The 16247-nt window shown below is 41.6% G+C and overlaps 1 protein-coding gene and 1 long non-coding RNA gene across 2 annotated transcripts in view; one reads left to right on the forward strand and one right to left on the reverse strand.

Annotated features, from left to right (window-relative positions):
* Nucleotides 1-16247, reverse strand: part of DOK6 (docking protein 6) — a 272876-nt gene that overhangs the window by 47412 nt on the left and 209217 nt on the right. The window contains exon 7 of the mRNA XM_006215593.4: nucleotides 11498-11615. Within this exon, the coding sequence (XP_006215655.1) occupies nucleotides 11498-11615 (118 nt within the window). The remainder of the gene's footprint in view (nucleotides 1-11497; nucleotides 11616-16247) is intronic.
* Nucleotides 43-6112, forward strand: LOC116278871 (uncharacterized). Its single transcript, XR_012065802.1, has 5 exons — nucleotides 43-130; nucleotides 1392-1496; nucleotides 2795-3297; nucleotides 3792-3864; nucleotides 5268-6112. It is a non-coding gene; the product is annotated as an uncharacterized lncRNA (long non-coding RNA).

A 16247-nucleotide genomic window follows, 5' to 3' on the forward strand; every position in this document is an offset into this window, starting at 1 on the left:
CTCTTTTCTGAGCACACACAGAATTCTAAGATAAGTATGTCGGGGCCACAGACAGCAGCTGTTCCTCAGATACACACCAGGGACGCAACGTCTGCATCTGGAATAATGGGATTTTCTGATGAATGAAAGGGTAAGAAGTACAATTTCTCTCAGACTTGTGATGTCAGGAAGAAAATTTTGTTCTAAACTCACGTGTCTTATGTCTGAACATATATATATAAGGCATACTACGCCATTTAAAGTATGGCATTGAAATTCTTTCTTGAATTATGCATATTTAAACATGAATAAAATGAAGGTTCTAAATTCCCTATCAAACCAATATAAAAAAGCAATGCCAACCAAAAATTTTTAAGAACATGCCCAAACCATCCTGTTCTTCCTGTGTTAAATACAGTCATTAAAACATAAGCATATGGTTTCAATTCTTGACATAAATTTCTTGTATGCAAACTTACGTAAGCATACGCCTAAGTATCAGACGTGTGGAGTTTGAAGCAGCAAACTCTCAGAACCTACAGTTTACAGGGCAGGGTGTGATGCTGGAACGTCACTGCTGGCCACTCCCAGGCTCAAATCCACATTAACTGCAGTTTATTCTCTGGCAAATATAGTTTTAAAGATGCTAATTTCCTGATGGTTCTCATCTTTTCTTATTCTCCAATCATTATCAAGTCTCCAGATGTGGTGTTTTCTGGCAGACAAAGCAAAATAAAGTAGAAATGTATGAAATACAACAATGAAGCCTGGAACTAGGGATGGAGTACATTTAGCTGAAAGGCCAGAGACAGAGATGAGGTTAAAAAAAAAGAGAACCAATAGAAAATAGAAGGCTCTTCTGTGTAGTTTACAGTTTGTGAAGTGTAGCTTAATAGGCGCATTTCTGAGGGAAGTGAAACATGGTAAGACCACATGAGCCAAACGGTCCTCTGTGTGTGTGTGTGCGTGCGTGCGTGCGTGTGCACATGCACACATATGTGACAGGACCTCTGGCCTTCAGTCATGGAGTATTAACATTTCCTTGAACTAATATTATGTACCATGTTTATCCCCTACTGAATAAAAGGGAATATATTCTTTCCATGAAAGTTTGATCAATATAGAGCTTAACATGTTACCTAGTATATTCAGACAATTGAAATTTCAGGTTGGAATTAAAGAGAGTGAAGCAACTTATTTGAATAAGACCATCGGTAGATTATACTCATCCAGTATAACATCTGCAAACACTGAGTCTTTTATCTTTCAGTAACTACTTTTATGTATCTAATAGGCAGTGGTTAAATGGCCAACTGTTACACTTCACACTGAGTTGCCTTCAGATTCTGTGTTGTGCCGTGTCAGGAGAACTTCATTACCAGTCTAAACCGTGTCTTTCACCTCTGGTCCAGAGAGAATCCGTTTAGTAGTAACTGGCTCAAGCAAAGCTGGTCTACGAGAGAGGCTGGCGCCTAGTGGAGGAAGAAAGTCCTCGTAAAGGCTTCTCGGGAGTCAGGGTGAGTGACTCAGCAAGAACTAATCTTGGGTGGGAGAGGAGGGTGGGCGGGGGCAACCCTCCTGCACTGAGCTGAACAAAGCCCTCCGGGAGTTTTGGCATTCCCCAACCCGAAAAGGGGTCCGGTTTCCCCTGAGCTGCAGGGACTTGGTGATGTAAGGCTTGGGAGGAGGGGTTCATCTCTTTAGGGGCCAATGTCTTGTTTACACTCGGACAGGGAAGAAGAAAAAACCTATGTAAAATGTCAGGCCTAAGCCCTGACATTTCTTCTCGCATTAAAAACAGGGTTAGGTTTTAGCATTAGATCCAGTTTTTCTAGAACTTCAGAAGCTAGAAAACCACGTCTTAGAGCTAGATTTTTATAAAGTCCTTAGAACAAAATTCATGCATAGTGAAAACTCTATAAAACAGTAATAACTAGGAGTTGGATAGCATGCTTCTCTTTGAGAAAGAAGCTTTTAGTGCAGATTTAATTGACTTCAGTGGTTAATATTGAATATACTGACAATAGTTAATAATTATGGAATCTTTATACCCTATGTGGATTATCTCATTTAAGAGATGAAGAAAATGAGGGTTAGAAAGATTAAGTAAATGGCCTGAAGTCTCACAACCTAGCAGTAGTAAAGTTAATGTTTAAACTCAGGTTTATTTCATTCTAAAACTCAAGACTTTAACCTCTACAGATGGAGTCTCTTCACAATGACTCAACCCCCCCCAAATTTGGCAGAGCCATGGGGATAAGAAAGTCACTCCAAGTTGCTACCTCACAACCTAGTGAAAGAAGCAGATTTATAAACAAACTTATATTTATAACATTTGTAAACTTTGATGGATTAAAGCCATACATAGAAGTCTGGGAGCTTGGAAGAGGGAGTGATGAATTGTGACTGCAGGGCCGGAGGAACGTCTCATGCCGAGAATATTTTCAACATGTTTATGGTGTCTGTTTTAGGGGAGTAATTGATTCAAAACTGGTATCTAGGGAGGCATTTCCTGCCTTTGACTTACCCTTCATAAGGTCAGGCTGTGCAATAAATGTTCATAAAGAAGGTTTAATAGACAGAAAGTCTTGGTTCTAAAAACTGGCTCATGTGTTGAAGAGTTGTTGCCAAATCCCCACCAGTGGGCTTGGGTGGACGGAGAACGTGTGGATGGGCTGGGCTGCTGCGGACCCGCCGTGACCAAGTCCCTGACAACATGCAGATCAAACACTGGGACGATGGTGGCCTGGACACACACAAGTTCCTTTTTACCACCAGTGCAAAATTCTGTGCGTGTGTGTTTTACTTGCTACAGGAGGCGTTTATTAACTTTGCAATTTGGAAAACATCATATCATGAAAATTTAAATAGAAGACCTCACTGGAAGCAATTTAAAGACAATGCGGACTTGAAATGGAACAGGCAGTAGAGAAGGACAGAGGGTCAGAGCCAGTGAAGAGTAAGTGAATTCTTTGATGCAACCCCCTCGTCTACGCCCTAACTCTGTTCACCGCTTCCCGAAGGTTATCTCTAACGCTGATTGCCTGTTTGCATCCTGTCCTTCTGAGAAACTGGAGCTGCAGCTGTCCTGTCGGTGAACATAAAATGCCTTGTGTGGAATCAGGTCCACTGCCGGGGACACCGGGGTCTGGAGCTAATTACAGACCTGCACCCGGCGGAGGAGGGCAGGCAGAGCAGAGCTGGCATCTGAATGTTAATCAGCGTTAATGAAAGCAGAACTTGGAGAGTGATCACCTTGACAAATGGCACCCCCCCAGTCCTTCATCCAAAGAGCAAAGTTGTCCAGGCTGTTCAAAAGTGAGTCACAGTATGTCCCCTGTAGTTTTGTGTAGAAATGAGGAATTAAATGTATCAGGGGAACTGAAGGCTCGCACTTTCCAGGCCCTTCTCTTCCTGGGGTGGGAGGCCAGGAGAGGGAGGGAGACGGAACCCCAACATCAGGCAAGGGCGTCTCTGTGCTGAGCACAATAAAGACCAGCAAGAGCAAGCGGCCCTGTTCAGTAAAAACCCCCCTAAAGCAAGAAGCAGACTTTCCAACAGGGAGCCCAAGCCCAGGTCCGGAGGAAGGCTGCAGGGTCCTGGGACTGGACTCTGCGCCCTGGGTGACACTGGTTGAGAACTTTCCTTGCAGAGGAGACCTGGGAGCGAGGGCACCTCCTCCCAGTGTACATTGGAACCCAGTTTCTGTCCTCCATCAACTCACTCAGTGCCTGCTAGAAGCTTTGGTGCCATACATGCTTTTTACTAGTTTGATCTGTCATTTTCAATAAATGCTCGTGTCATCTTCACAGGTCCCTCTTTAAAGACTCTGCTCTATAGTCTGCACTATACATACGCAGGAGGCTGATGAAAGTCGAGGGAAAGGTAAGTAAAGTAAGAAAGATAAGTGAAGTTCTTTCTTTACTTACCTTTTCTCTCTCCTCCTCTGAGCCCAGCGATAATGCCTCTAGAATGTGTTGTGTCACAGAAGTTAGAGACATATAAATAAAAAATTACCTTCCAGTACGATAATCCTGATCATATGGTGAAAACTGCAAAAAGGAAAAGTCCTGCAGGAAGAGGTGACGTGACCCATCGCACGCCACTGAGGGGTAGAGATTTTAAACGACAGCTGCTGAGTGCTTAGCTAACGTTGTACCTGTTAAAGCTAATTATTCTGTTCCTCAATTTCTTTGACTCCGGTTAGAGTACAACGGGGAGGCCATTTCAGGGCACCAGGCTCGGGGTGGGATGGGGAGATGCGCCAGGTTAGAACTGGGGTTCTTCTCGCCCCCATGATTACAGAATGGGAGACAGAAGCGGACACGCTAACACCAAGTAAACTGAATTTTGAGGGTGACAGGCAGTTATAGTTAGGTCTTAGTATAGAATAGATTACATTTTCACACCATGAATTTTTTTTCGGTTTTAGTATGTGTGCTGCTTATTAAAGACTCCCAATCTATTAAACCTTAAGTATATAAAACTTTTCCCCCTTTACCTTCCAAACGGAAGGCTGTTGAACTTAATTCACATTGATCTCAGCTTCATAGTTTGAATGTTTTCATCATGTTTTGATTCCTCAGTGCCTCCTGCAGTTTACTTGCTGTATCACCACCAAAGCCAGGGTCTCCTTCGCCTCTGGAAGCGGGATGAGGGTAGTGCCTGACTGGGTTCTTTTTGTGCAGAGGTGGGGAGGCCACGTCAAGGAGCACAGCCGAGGGAGTGAGGTGCAAAATGACCACAGTTCAGTGTGTTCAGTGAAAAACAAAGTACCTACGCATGAAGGGGTGACGAGGTTCAGCGTTTCTGTTCTGCCTCGATTCCACAGGGACGTAACCTGGGGAGATTATGCCCCCCAAACCACACGGCCCTGGCCCTCTGCCTACCGCGGCCGCCTCAACAGAATACGAAGAAAACAAAATAAATCATTGTCAAATATTACAAGTTTATGTCTATACGTGATACAACCGTAAAATGAGGGGTATATAAAATGGTAGAATGTACTGCTCTAAGAAGGAGGCAACACAAAAATAAACGTGCAGCACAGTGACGCGTACTCAGCACCGAGTACCTTCTGTATCTGTATGACTTCAGTAATCACCTTAATCAATACATATTTTTTTGTTATGTAAAACCACCACCAACCGAAGAAGAATGTGACACTGAGGCAGAAGGGGTTCAGACCAAACCTCCCCAGAACGTGCCACTTTGGCGTGTGAATTACTTTGCGCCAAAGACGGTCAAGGCCCAAAAGACTCAGAAAGAACCTTTAACCTCCCCTCTAGCTACCTGAAAGAATTGAGACGGGAGGCCCGGCTCAGACACAGAGCTATGAGCACAGGTAACTTTCATCTGAATGACCCATCTGTACGGCAGGGCAAACATCGAATTAGCAAACACCTGCTCTTCTCCTGGCCCTGGGGATCACCCTCCTCCCGCTGGAAGGACGCCGTGTACGCCTCCACTGCCAGACCTGCCTTTCAGTCTTACAGGACTCCTGTGGCTATGAAGTTAAATTTATTTTTCTCTAGTTAATCTGCTTTATGTCAATTTAATTACTAGACCAGCCAGAGAACCTAGAAAGTAGAAGGTAAATTTTTCCTCCCCAATAAGACCATATAAATAAACAGTTCATCATAGCTAATAAGGCATTTGCAACCCTTAACATAGCTGAAAATTAATATTAATGAGATAAATCATGGTGTATTCTAACTGGTTGCTGATTCTACTTTACTGTGTAAATCAACACTGTCCTCCAACAATCCCTGACAATGTTTTAAGAAATTTCAGTGCATTCTGGTATTTTTTTGTTGGGTGCATCTGACATTTCTGAAGTTATCAGTTGAAATGTTAGCCCCACCTTCAGAGAGGAGTTTCCTGTAAGCCACCATGAAAACGAGAGTCTTTCAGTTGCTGGAATCAGAGCCCAAACTGTGGTCAGAACCCACAGTTACCAGTACACTGGTTCCAACCCATTTCCAACTTACCTGTAGTAACACCTACTTTTGGCTTAGAAATTTAATTGTTATTTTCTTATTCAAATATTCCATAGTTTTAGTTCCTTCCATTGAATGCCAATATTTATATATATATATGGTTATGTTTAAATAAAAACTTTATGCTAAAGGCATATTTTCTGATTATTTCTAATCACAGCTATAAGTAAGATTAATTTTACAAGATCATGACTCAGGTGATTTTAGTGTGTGGTTGTCAGCATTTGTGGGGGGAAACAAAAGATGAGAAGCATGTCTCCTCTTTCTGATTTGTGACACTGTCACAATTGCCCTCCTTTTCTCAATCCTCTAACCCTTGTCCTGTTAAAAATTTTCTCATGCAAATAACACAAAAAGATAACTATCTGTTAAATATAGGTAGTCAGGTTGGTCCTAAGAGTGTTCATTTATCTTCCATAAGTGACTAAAATGGTTCTGCTTTTTCTTGCAGAAAATGTTATCTTTAATCATTCATCCACACTGATAAAATTCCATTAGTCTAGGTTTGAAACTCTGCCAAGTAGCTCTTGCTTTAAAAACACACTATTTTGGTTTGCTTATAACAGAAAGACAATTATCAGTGTTAACATGGGCAAAAGGTAATGTATGAAAAGAAAAATGCTCTGCCTGACTATGACAGTCATTGTGGTCACTCCTTCAGGTATTTATTGGGTGCCTATTACATTCAAGACTACTGCACTTAGAGAGAAGGATTGTCCATAACAGTGGGGGACCTTAACACCCCACTTACGTCAGTGGACAGATCATCTAGACAGAAAAGTCAATAGAAACACAGGCCTTAAATGACATATTAGATCAGATGGACTTAACTGATATTTACAGAGAATTCCATCCAAAATCAGCAGAATACACATTCTTCTCCAGTGTACATGAAACATTCTCAGGAAATAGCACATGTTGGCCCACAAAGCAAGCCTCAGTAAATTTAAGAAAACTGAAACAATATCAAGCATCTTTTCTGACCACAATGCTAATAAGGTTAGAAATCAACTACAAGAAAATAAAACTGCAAAAACCACAAACATGTGGAGGCTAAACAGTATGCTGCTGAACAACCAATGGATCACTGAAGAAATCAAGGAGGATATCAAAAATACTGAGGGATGAAGGAAAATGAAAATATGACAATCCAAAACCTACAGGATGCAGCAAAAGCAGTCTCAGAGGGAGAGAGATCATAAAGTGGGGCAGAAATAAATGAAATAAGAGATTAGAAAACAACAGAAAGGACCAATGAAACCAAAAGTTGGTGTTTTTAGAAGATAAACAAAATCAATAAACCTTAGCCAGACTCATCAAGAAAATAAGAGAGGGGGCCCAAATTAATAAAGTCAGAAATGAAAAAGAAGTTACAGCCAACAAATACAAAGGATTCTAAGAGGCTACTGTGAGCAACTATATGCTAACAAAACAGACAACCTAGAAAAATGGACAGCTTCTTAGAAAGGTACAATCTCCCAAGATTGAATCAGGAAGAAACAGAAAATACGAACAGACCAATTACCAGCACTGAAATTGAATCAGTATCTTAAAGAACTCCCAACAAACAAAAGTCCAGGACCAGATGGCGTCACAGGCAAATTCTACCAAACATTTAGCTGTACCAAACCATTGCAGAGGAAGGAGCACTTCTAAACTCACTCTATGAGGCCACCATCACCCTGATATCAAAACCAGACAAAAATATCACACACAAAAATTATAGGCCAATATCACTTATGAATATAGATGCAAAAATCCTCAACAAAATACTAGCAAAGCAACACCAACAATATGTTAAAAAGATCATACACCACGATCAAGTGGGATTTATCCCAGGAATGTAAGTTTTCAGTATTTGCAAATCAATCAATATGTTATACCACATTAACAAACTGAAGACTAAAACTCATATGATCATCTCAACAGATGCAGAAAAAGATTTTGATAAAATTCAACATCCATTTATGATAAAAACTCTCCAGAAAGTGGGCACAGAGGGAACACACCTCATCAAAATAAAGACCACATATGACAAACCCACAGCTAACATCATACTTATTGGGGAAAAACTGAAAGCATTTTCTCTAAGATCAGGAACAAGGTAAGGATGCCAACTCTTGCCACTTTTATTCAACATAGTTTTGGAAGTCCTAGCCACAGCAATCAGAAAAAAGAAAGAAAGAAAAGAACTCTAAATTGGAACAGAAGTAAAACTGTCGCTGTTTGCAGATGACGTGATACTATATACAGAAAATCCTAAGGAGGCTACCAGAAAACTACTAGAGCTCATGAATGAATCTGGGAAAGCTGCAGGATTCAAAATTAATATACAGAAATCAACTCCATTTCGATACACTAACAATGAAATAAATAGCAGAAAAATTAAGGAAACAATCCCACTTACCATTGCATCACAAAGAATAAAATACCTAGGAATAAATCTACATAAGGAGGCAGAGGACCTGTACTCTGAAAACGATAAGACACAGATGAAAGAAAATGAAGACAAAAGAAACAGACGGAAATACATACTGTGTTTTTGAATTGGAAGAATCAATATTCTTAAAATGTTCACACTACCTAAGGCATTACAGATTCAGTGCAATCCCTATCAAATTTCCAGAAACATTTTTCACAAAACTGGAACAAAAATTTTTAAAATCTGTATGGAAACACAAAAGACCCCGAATAGCCAAAAGAATCTTGAGAAAGAAGAATGGAGCTGGGGGAATCACGCTCCCTGACTTCAGACTACACTACAAAGCTACAGTAATTAAAACAGTATGTTACTGGCACACAAAAAAACATAGACCAATGGGACAGGATAGAAAGTCTGTAAATAAACCCACATACTTATGGTCAATTAATCTATGATAAAGGAGGCAAGAATACACACTTGAGAGAAGACAGTCTCTTCAATAAGTGGTGCTGGGAAAACTGGACAACTACATGTAAAAGAATGAAATGAGAACATTTTCTAACACCATATACAAAAATTAACTCAAAATGGATTACAGACCTAAATGTAAGGCTGGATACTATAAAACCCCTAGAGGAAAACATAGGAGGAACACTCTTTGACATAAATTTCAGCAATATTTTTTTTTTGAACCAGCTCCTAGAGTAATGGAAATAAAAGCAAAAATAAACAAATGGGGCCTAGTTAATCTTAGAAGCTTTTGTACAGCAAAGGAAACCATAAACAAAATGAAAGCAGCAGAATGGGAGAAGATATTTGCAAATGATGCAACTGACAAGGAACTAATTTCCAAAATATACAAATAGCTCATACAGCTTAATATAAAAAAAAAAAACCCAATCAAAAAATGAGCAGAAGACCTAAACAGACATTTCTCCAAAAAAGACACACGGATGGCTAACAGGCACATGACAAGCTGCTCAATTTCGCTAATTATGAAGAGAAATGAAAAGTCAAGACTACAGTGAGAGATCACCTCACACCAGTCGGAATGGCCATCATTAAAAAGTCTACAAATAATAGATGCTGGAAAGGGTATGGAGAAAAGGGAACCCTCCTACACTGGGAATGTAAATTGGTGCAGCCACTATGGAAGACAGTATAGAGGTTCCTTAAAAAACTAAAAATAGACTTACCATATGATCCAGTAATCCCACTCCTGGGCATATATTCTGAGAAAACTATAATTCAAAAAGACACATGTACCCCAATGTTCACAGCAGCACTGTTTACAATAGCCAAGACATGGAAACAATCTAAATATCCATCAACAGATGACTGGATAAAGATGTAGCATATATACACAATGGACTATTACTCAGCCATAAAAAGGATGAAATAGTATCATTTGCAGCAACATGGATGGACCTAGAGATCATCATACTATGTAAGTCAGACAGCGCAAGACAAATATATGACATCACTTATATGTGGAATCTAAAAAAAATGATACAAATTCTATTTACAAACCACAGACTCATGAACATAGAAAACAAACTATGGTTACCAAAGGGGAAAAGGTGCTGAGGGATAAATTAGCAGCTGGGGATTAACAGATACACATTACTATATGTAAAATAGATAAAAAGCAGGGACCTACTGTATAGCACAGGGAACTATATTAAATTTCTTACAATAACATAGTGGAAAAGAACCTGAAAAGAAAAAATATACATGTATATGTATAACTGAATCACTGCCGTACACCTGAAATTAACCTTGTAAATCAACTACACTTCAGTAGAAAATCCTTCAGAAAAGGATTGTTTGATGAGTGTTTTCAGCTGTGTTTTGTTAGCCTTATAGTTCTTAGTTTCTGCTTCCTCCTGTCTTGGTCAGCTGTTAAGTTTATTGCAGCCAAATATTTTATCTGAAGGGTAAGTTTTTATTCACTGAGGACATAAGAGAAGGAACAGGAACAGAACCACAGAAGCCGAGGGGTCTGCTGCTGATCAAATACCTGCTCTCTGTTAATCTGACTCACCTGCTAAGCCATTTCCGTGCAGTCCATCAACCACTTATCATTAGGAAAAATACCAAGGCCACACAGTCACACTACATCCTCCCAAATGGTTTCTGTGTCAAGGCTTCTGAGACAGGAGGGAAAGGGACGGACGCAACCGCTAAATACACGAAGGAGGGGTGCCACACTTAGGGTGTGATAAAAACCAGCTCGAACCAGCTGAAGCCAAGGTGGCATCAAGAATAGTCCGGTCATTGACCTTTAGCTCACTCTACCTTCATTGTAACACTGAAAATCACTCCCCCACCTCATGCCATGACTGTTCCCAGGCGGACCATAAAATGCCAAAAAGCAGGCAGTGGCCCATTTCCTGGGAAATCCTCACCCTTCCCCAAAACAGCAACACTATTCCTGCCATTTGTCAGCTGATGAAATTACTCAGCCCATGAAACCAACCACCTCATGCCCCGGGGCCGCTCACTTCCTGAGACAGTCTGCATTTTGCCAATGGAGTATGTCTCTCCAGATAAACTGGCCTTCCGTTTTCTTGAATTCTTTCCTGCGCGATGCGAAGGACCCTCACTTGGAGGTCGGTCCTAAGGACTCCTGCGGGTCAGGATGTGACATTTCCCGCCCCCCCAGCAACACTTGGGCTAAATCTTAAAACTCTGAGTAGGGTTATGTAGCATTTCATGACAGAGCTGGAAGTCAGCATCCTGAACTTGATAGTCAGTCCTATTACGGCAAAAAGATGCTAAGAAAGAAGTCCTTTGTCAAACATCATGAAACAGATCCCGCTATTAGCTACTTTTAGTTTCTGATGATACGTTCTGTGTAATGTTTCAGTCAAGTCCCTTGCCAAAGTGGTGATCTTTGGAATAATTTTTACCCTGAGTCTATGAAATGATAGCCTTAGAAAAGCCACTGTAAATCTCAGAGATCCCACTGTGGCCAGTGACAGCTGATAAATGGAAATGGAGAAACAGCAAGCAATGCAAATACAGATCAATTTGCCTGAGTCCCGGTCCCCCTGCGGGAAGCTGACGGCACTGCTGCCTTATTATGGTCACTTGCCTTGCAAACTGTAGATCTCCCCAACACTGTTCTGCCGGGTGATGTGATGCCAGTATGCGCTGCGAGGAAGAGAGATGGATTTGGATAACGTCATTGGTTCAGTCAGGCTTGTCTGAAGCTAAAAAAAGAAGAGAAAAAGAAAAAATGTGTCTTAGGCCTTATTTAAAATATTAAATTGAAATCTGCTCCCTTAAAAGTTCAGGGTTAAATGGGGGTGACAGACGCTGTTCTAGTTACTGCCGAATCTACTGTTTTCCCGGTATCACTTTTTTAAAAAAAGTAAAGTCACGATTTAAAAAATACAAAATGAACACTTGTAAACAATTAATCTCACACATTAATTAAGAAGGGAACAAAAAGATGGTACCACTGATTCCGAGGAGAATCCAAAGGGCATACAGCCAACCAGGAATGCTGGTAAACAGAGCAATAATCAACTGTATTCAACCAGACAAGTTTATTTGCATTTCTGTGAGCAAGAATTATCTGTGTTACTACCAGCTTTTGACAATTTATTGAATTGTAAAATAGCTCAAACAATGGAGGTGCAGGCCCTTTCAGATAGATTCCCCAAGTGGTGCCAAACACAAGACACCAATTTTTTACCCATTTCAACGTCTTAGTTTTTCCTGACACCCACTCCCAGCCTTACCCAATGGCTTGTTTCTTAAACAGATCTTTCTCTTTGCTCCTGTGATAGGATGTTGTACATATCAAAAAAAAGTTTGCCTGAGAAGTCCCGTGATGAAAGTGTGGCCTGTTTTCTTACTTGCAAGACACATTTTAAGGTTAGCTACAGAGATTCACACAACATCACATCAGGTGATGCTCAGGCACATGACTAGTTCAAAGAAAAGAATACTTTGCATTTTCAAGAGAGATTCATATTTATTGGTTCACGCCAGGTTTTTTTTTTTTTTTAAAAACACCTAGAAAGGTTTTATTTGCCTTTAGCACACTTTTCTCTGATGCAGTCTGAGCAAAGGTTCACTTTCTGACAGACCATGAGCGATCCTCTAATTCGTGAAATCTCACATTTCCCATGTTTACCACCTGACTCTCGGCAACCCTGGGAGCTGTGCAGAGCACCCGGGGGGCATCGTGCTGCAGTCCCACCGGCTCACTGGGTGTACCCTGCCACGGAGCTCCCCCTGCTCGGGTAGTCCTCACGGTCTGCATCCAGTGTCACTGCCCTTCCCTGCTGTCCCGCGTCCCTGCTACGCTACAGCAGGCCCTCGAAAGCCACAGTAAACTAGGAGGCTCTCACAATTTAACAGAACGTGAAGCCATAGAGCTTGAACGTATTTATTTGATTTCACTGTTTTAGTAATAAAGCATTTCCTGAACTGCTGTGTCTTGCCACAAAAGTGTCCTCAGTGTATTTAAAAGTCTGGCCCTGTTGAAAAAATATATATATTTTTAAAAATGGCTTCAAACATAGCAACATTGCAGCTAATTTTTCTATTTTTCAAAATTTGCTGCATTTCAGAGTTTTCCGTTTTATTTTCAAATAGGTGTACTAACCCAGCCACATCGCATGGTTGGTAGGCAGAGGGCACTGGGGAGAAGCCAGACTTTTGGGTTTCAGTAGGAAATCTTTGGGATGCTCGTTAACCACGCGCTTCCCAGTTCTTCCGCAGACCTAACAGCTGGAGAGTCTCTGTGGGTGGGTTATGCATGCTAAGACACAAAATATCCTTACACACTCATACCTACCACCCACTGTCAGGGACAGAGGGAGGCAAGGCTCATTCTGTGAAACTGCCACTGGGACAAGAGGGCCTTCACCTTTCTCATGTGAGGCGTAAACTTAAACACGTAAAATCTTTAATTAGTGTCAGCAGTGCCCATCAATAACATCAATTAATTGATAAAATGAATTTCGTATTAATCGTACTTTTGTCTACTCTTTATTCATTTTTTCTAGTATAATTTGTTTATTACCCAGCAATAGATCATTAAACTCCTTCCCCAAATTTGATGAAGGTGCTTTTTCTTCTTCTTTTTTTTTAAAATTCTGGGAAACATGTTTCTTCCCAAATGGTCAGTCTTAGGTGTCACAGGAACACAGTAAACATATTTTGTTTTCTGGAGACAAGTAACTGGAAGCCACTTGAAAATAATTTCCATAAAATTTTCACCTGACTCACCCCATGTTGTTTTTTTCACCTCATTTCTCCATTTCTCTCTCCTCACTGTTTTCAAGTTCCAGGAGACCTTTAACCTTCTATTTCTTCATTTGTGTCTTTAGTTCTTTTTTATTTTACTCCAGTATTTAATTGCAGAAAAAGAGAACATTTTTATTTGAGAACTTGTATGTGGATATTCTTAGGATCGTTACTTTTCATATTATAATCATGCTTCAATTAAAAGCATTACGATAAAAATATAAAGTGCTATAGTAATTTCTCAGCTGAAACAGCAATACATCAATCTGACCTGGAGTATTTTTAGGATCATAAAAGTATGGATAATTTAAAAAACACAGGGCAGTTTATACTTAAATTGCAAATAAACGTCTATATAACATGTGTAAACGAGAAAATGATACTGCGAGATCATTTCTAAGCAATTACTATATTTTAAGAAATCAAATAAGATGGATACATGTCTTCAAAGTTATTTTATTTCTTCTCGGTGAGGATCTGTCCTGATGATTCTTTCCGCTGCCTCAGTCAGTGAGAAAATCCTCAAGAAATGGTAGAAAATTCTGCAAATCATACTGTCAGAGCTCCCACAGTAGTTAACTGTGGGCTCTTCCCTGCAGGCAGCAGTCATGTGCTTCTCCCAGGATCAGTATTTTGGAAGGATGCTTCAGCTTAGATGCGGAAATCTACTAGATCTAGAAGCAGTGAATTCAGTTCTTGAGACACTTGCCAACATTTCTTGCTATTTTTGACTCTCTCAGTTTCATTCTTTTTGAAACAGCAGTCAGTTCACTGGGATACTGAGCAATGAATCAGAAGTTGCTTATTAGCATCCGGAAAGAGTAGCAGTTACAGCTCACCCTCTGGATAGTAGTAAAAACACTGGTGTTCCATTGGAGCTACAACTGTGCATCTCACGAAGCCCACATCCCAAGAATGATTCTGGCCCAGGTGCCCTATAGAGAGCCAGCTAATACCGTCATCTGAGCATCATACAGATGAGACTTATGCTGCCTTCCAGTGGATGAGAAAAGAGACCCCAAAGCAAAGAACCTTATATTTAGAAGACTCATAAAGGTATAAACAAGGCTTGGCTGCTTCTGCTCGCCCCCATGTAGACAATAAGTAAATAACACATGCATTTTTTAGTTGTCAACATCTGAGATTAGTGTACCATCTCAAAGAGGAGCCCACCGTTTCCTGCGGCAGCCCGCTTCCCTCCCCTTCCCTAAACTGCAGAAAACGCTGTTGAAGACGCTCGGCTGAAAGGGGCTGTCAGGAAACAGTCCTTCCTGGGCTGCTCACAGTTCTGCATTTCCTGTGACAACTTTCGTTCCTTACTATCGTTCAGGTATGTGTGCGCAGCACGCAGCCATGGGAGAGAGAGTGCCTTTCTCCAGGGCAGAGGGCAGATCTGGACATCATCAGGACAGGTCGTCACTGACGGCTCTGAGGCTGCCATGGTATGAGGAAGCCCAGGTGGCCTGTGCGCACGTCACTCAAGGTCTGACTCTGGCTCAGAAAGTCTAGTAGTTCTCATCTTACAGACGGAAAAGCAAAATCCAGAAAGATGCAGGGGTTTGCTCAAGGTAAAACCCCAACTCCAGAACCTCTAACAGAAAACAGCTCTCTTAACTTGAGTCCACTCTCTTCAGACTCGGATGCTGTTCCCTCCTGGGAAAACCGAGCTTCTTCCCAACATAACACAACACGTGACAACCCGGCCTTGGGTTCTGAGAGGACCTCTGCCTTCAAGCAGCGGAAGGGCCGGGTGACCGATGCGATTTTTGTTACCAGCACCTCATCCTTTTACCAAAATCATTATCCCGGTGACCTTCCTGCCTTCTGCAGTTTCCCTCTGTTCTTCTGGGACTCTCTTGGCCCTCGTGATAAACGATAAAAATGGTAATTTGTGTTCCCCATGTGTATTTAAAAAAAAAACTGTTAAATTAATTTTCCTTTTGCTCAGTCTCCCTAATTATTGCCTAGAATTTTAAAAAGCATGTTAGCATTTGAGACACGAATCTATACAATTGGGAGAGGAGAAATTAGCGTTTATAGATGAGCATTCACGGGTCATTCTGTCTGTGCCCGGCACCGTGCACACTGGCCTCATCGGTGACCCCACTTAACGCCCACATAAACTGTCAACACACCGGCCACCTGAACCTTATAGACGAGGATGGTGAGGCTCTCAGGGCCATGTGACTTGCTGGCGGTGCCACACCGCCGAGCGACGTTCCCCCCTCTCTTCACAACTCGGAAAATAAATCATCGGACCCCTTTTCTTCAGATACGATGAGAATGACACCAATTGGGTCAATCCCACCGGACCAAGGCAGGGACACCAGCGCCTCCTTCCTGTGGTCGGAAAAGCACGCCCCGTGGGCGCGGCGGGAGGCGCTCGGGCCCCGCGGTCAGCGGCGCGTCCCCGGACACCAGCCGCCCGCCGCCCCGCGCCCGCCCTCGGCAAGCTACCCGGACGTGTTTTAAGAGCCAAAGTCCTCCTTATCTGTACACGAGACTTCATACAACGTACCTTAACTGTGGTCATCAATACTTTACAAGGTGACGCTCTTAGAGGACAAGCACCGCGCCTGCCC

Source organism: Vicugna pacos, chromosome 30 (assembly GCF_048564905.1).
Source record: "Vicugna pacos chromosome 30, VicPac4, whole genome shotgun sequence".
Lineage (NCBI taxonomy): Eukaryota > Metazoa > Chordata > Mammalia > Artiodactyla > Camelidae > Vicugna > Vicugna pacos.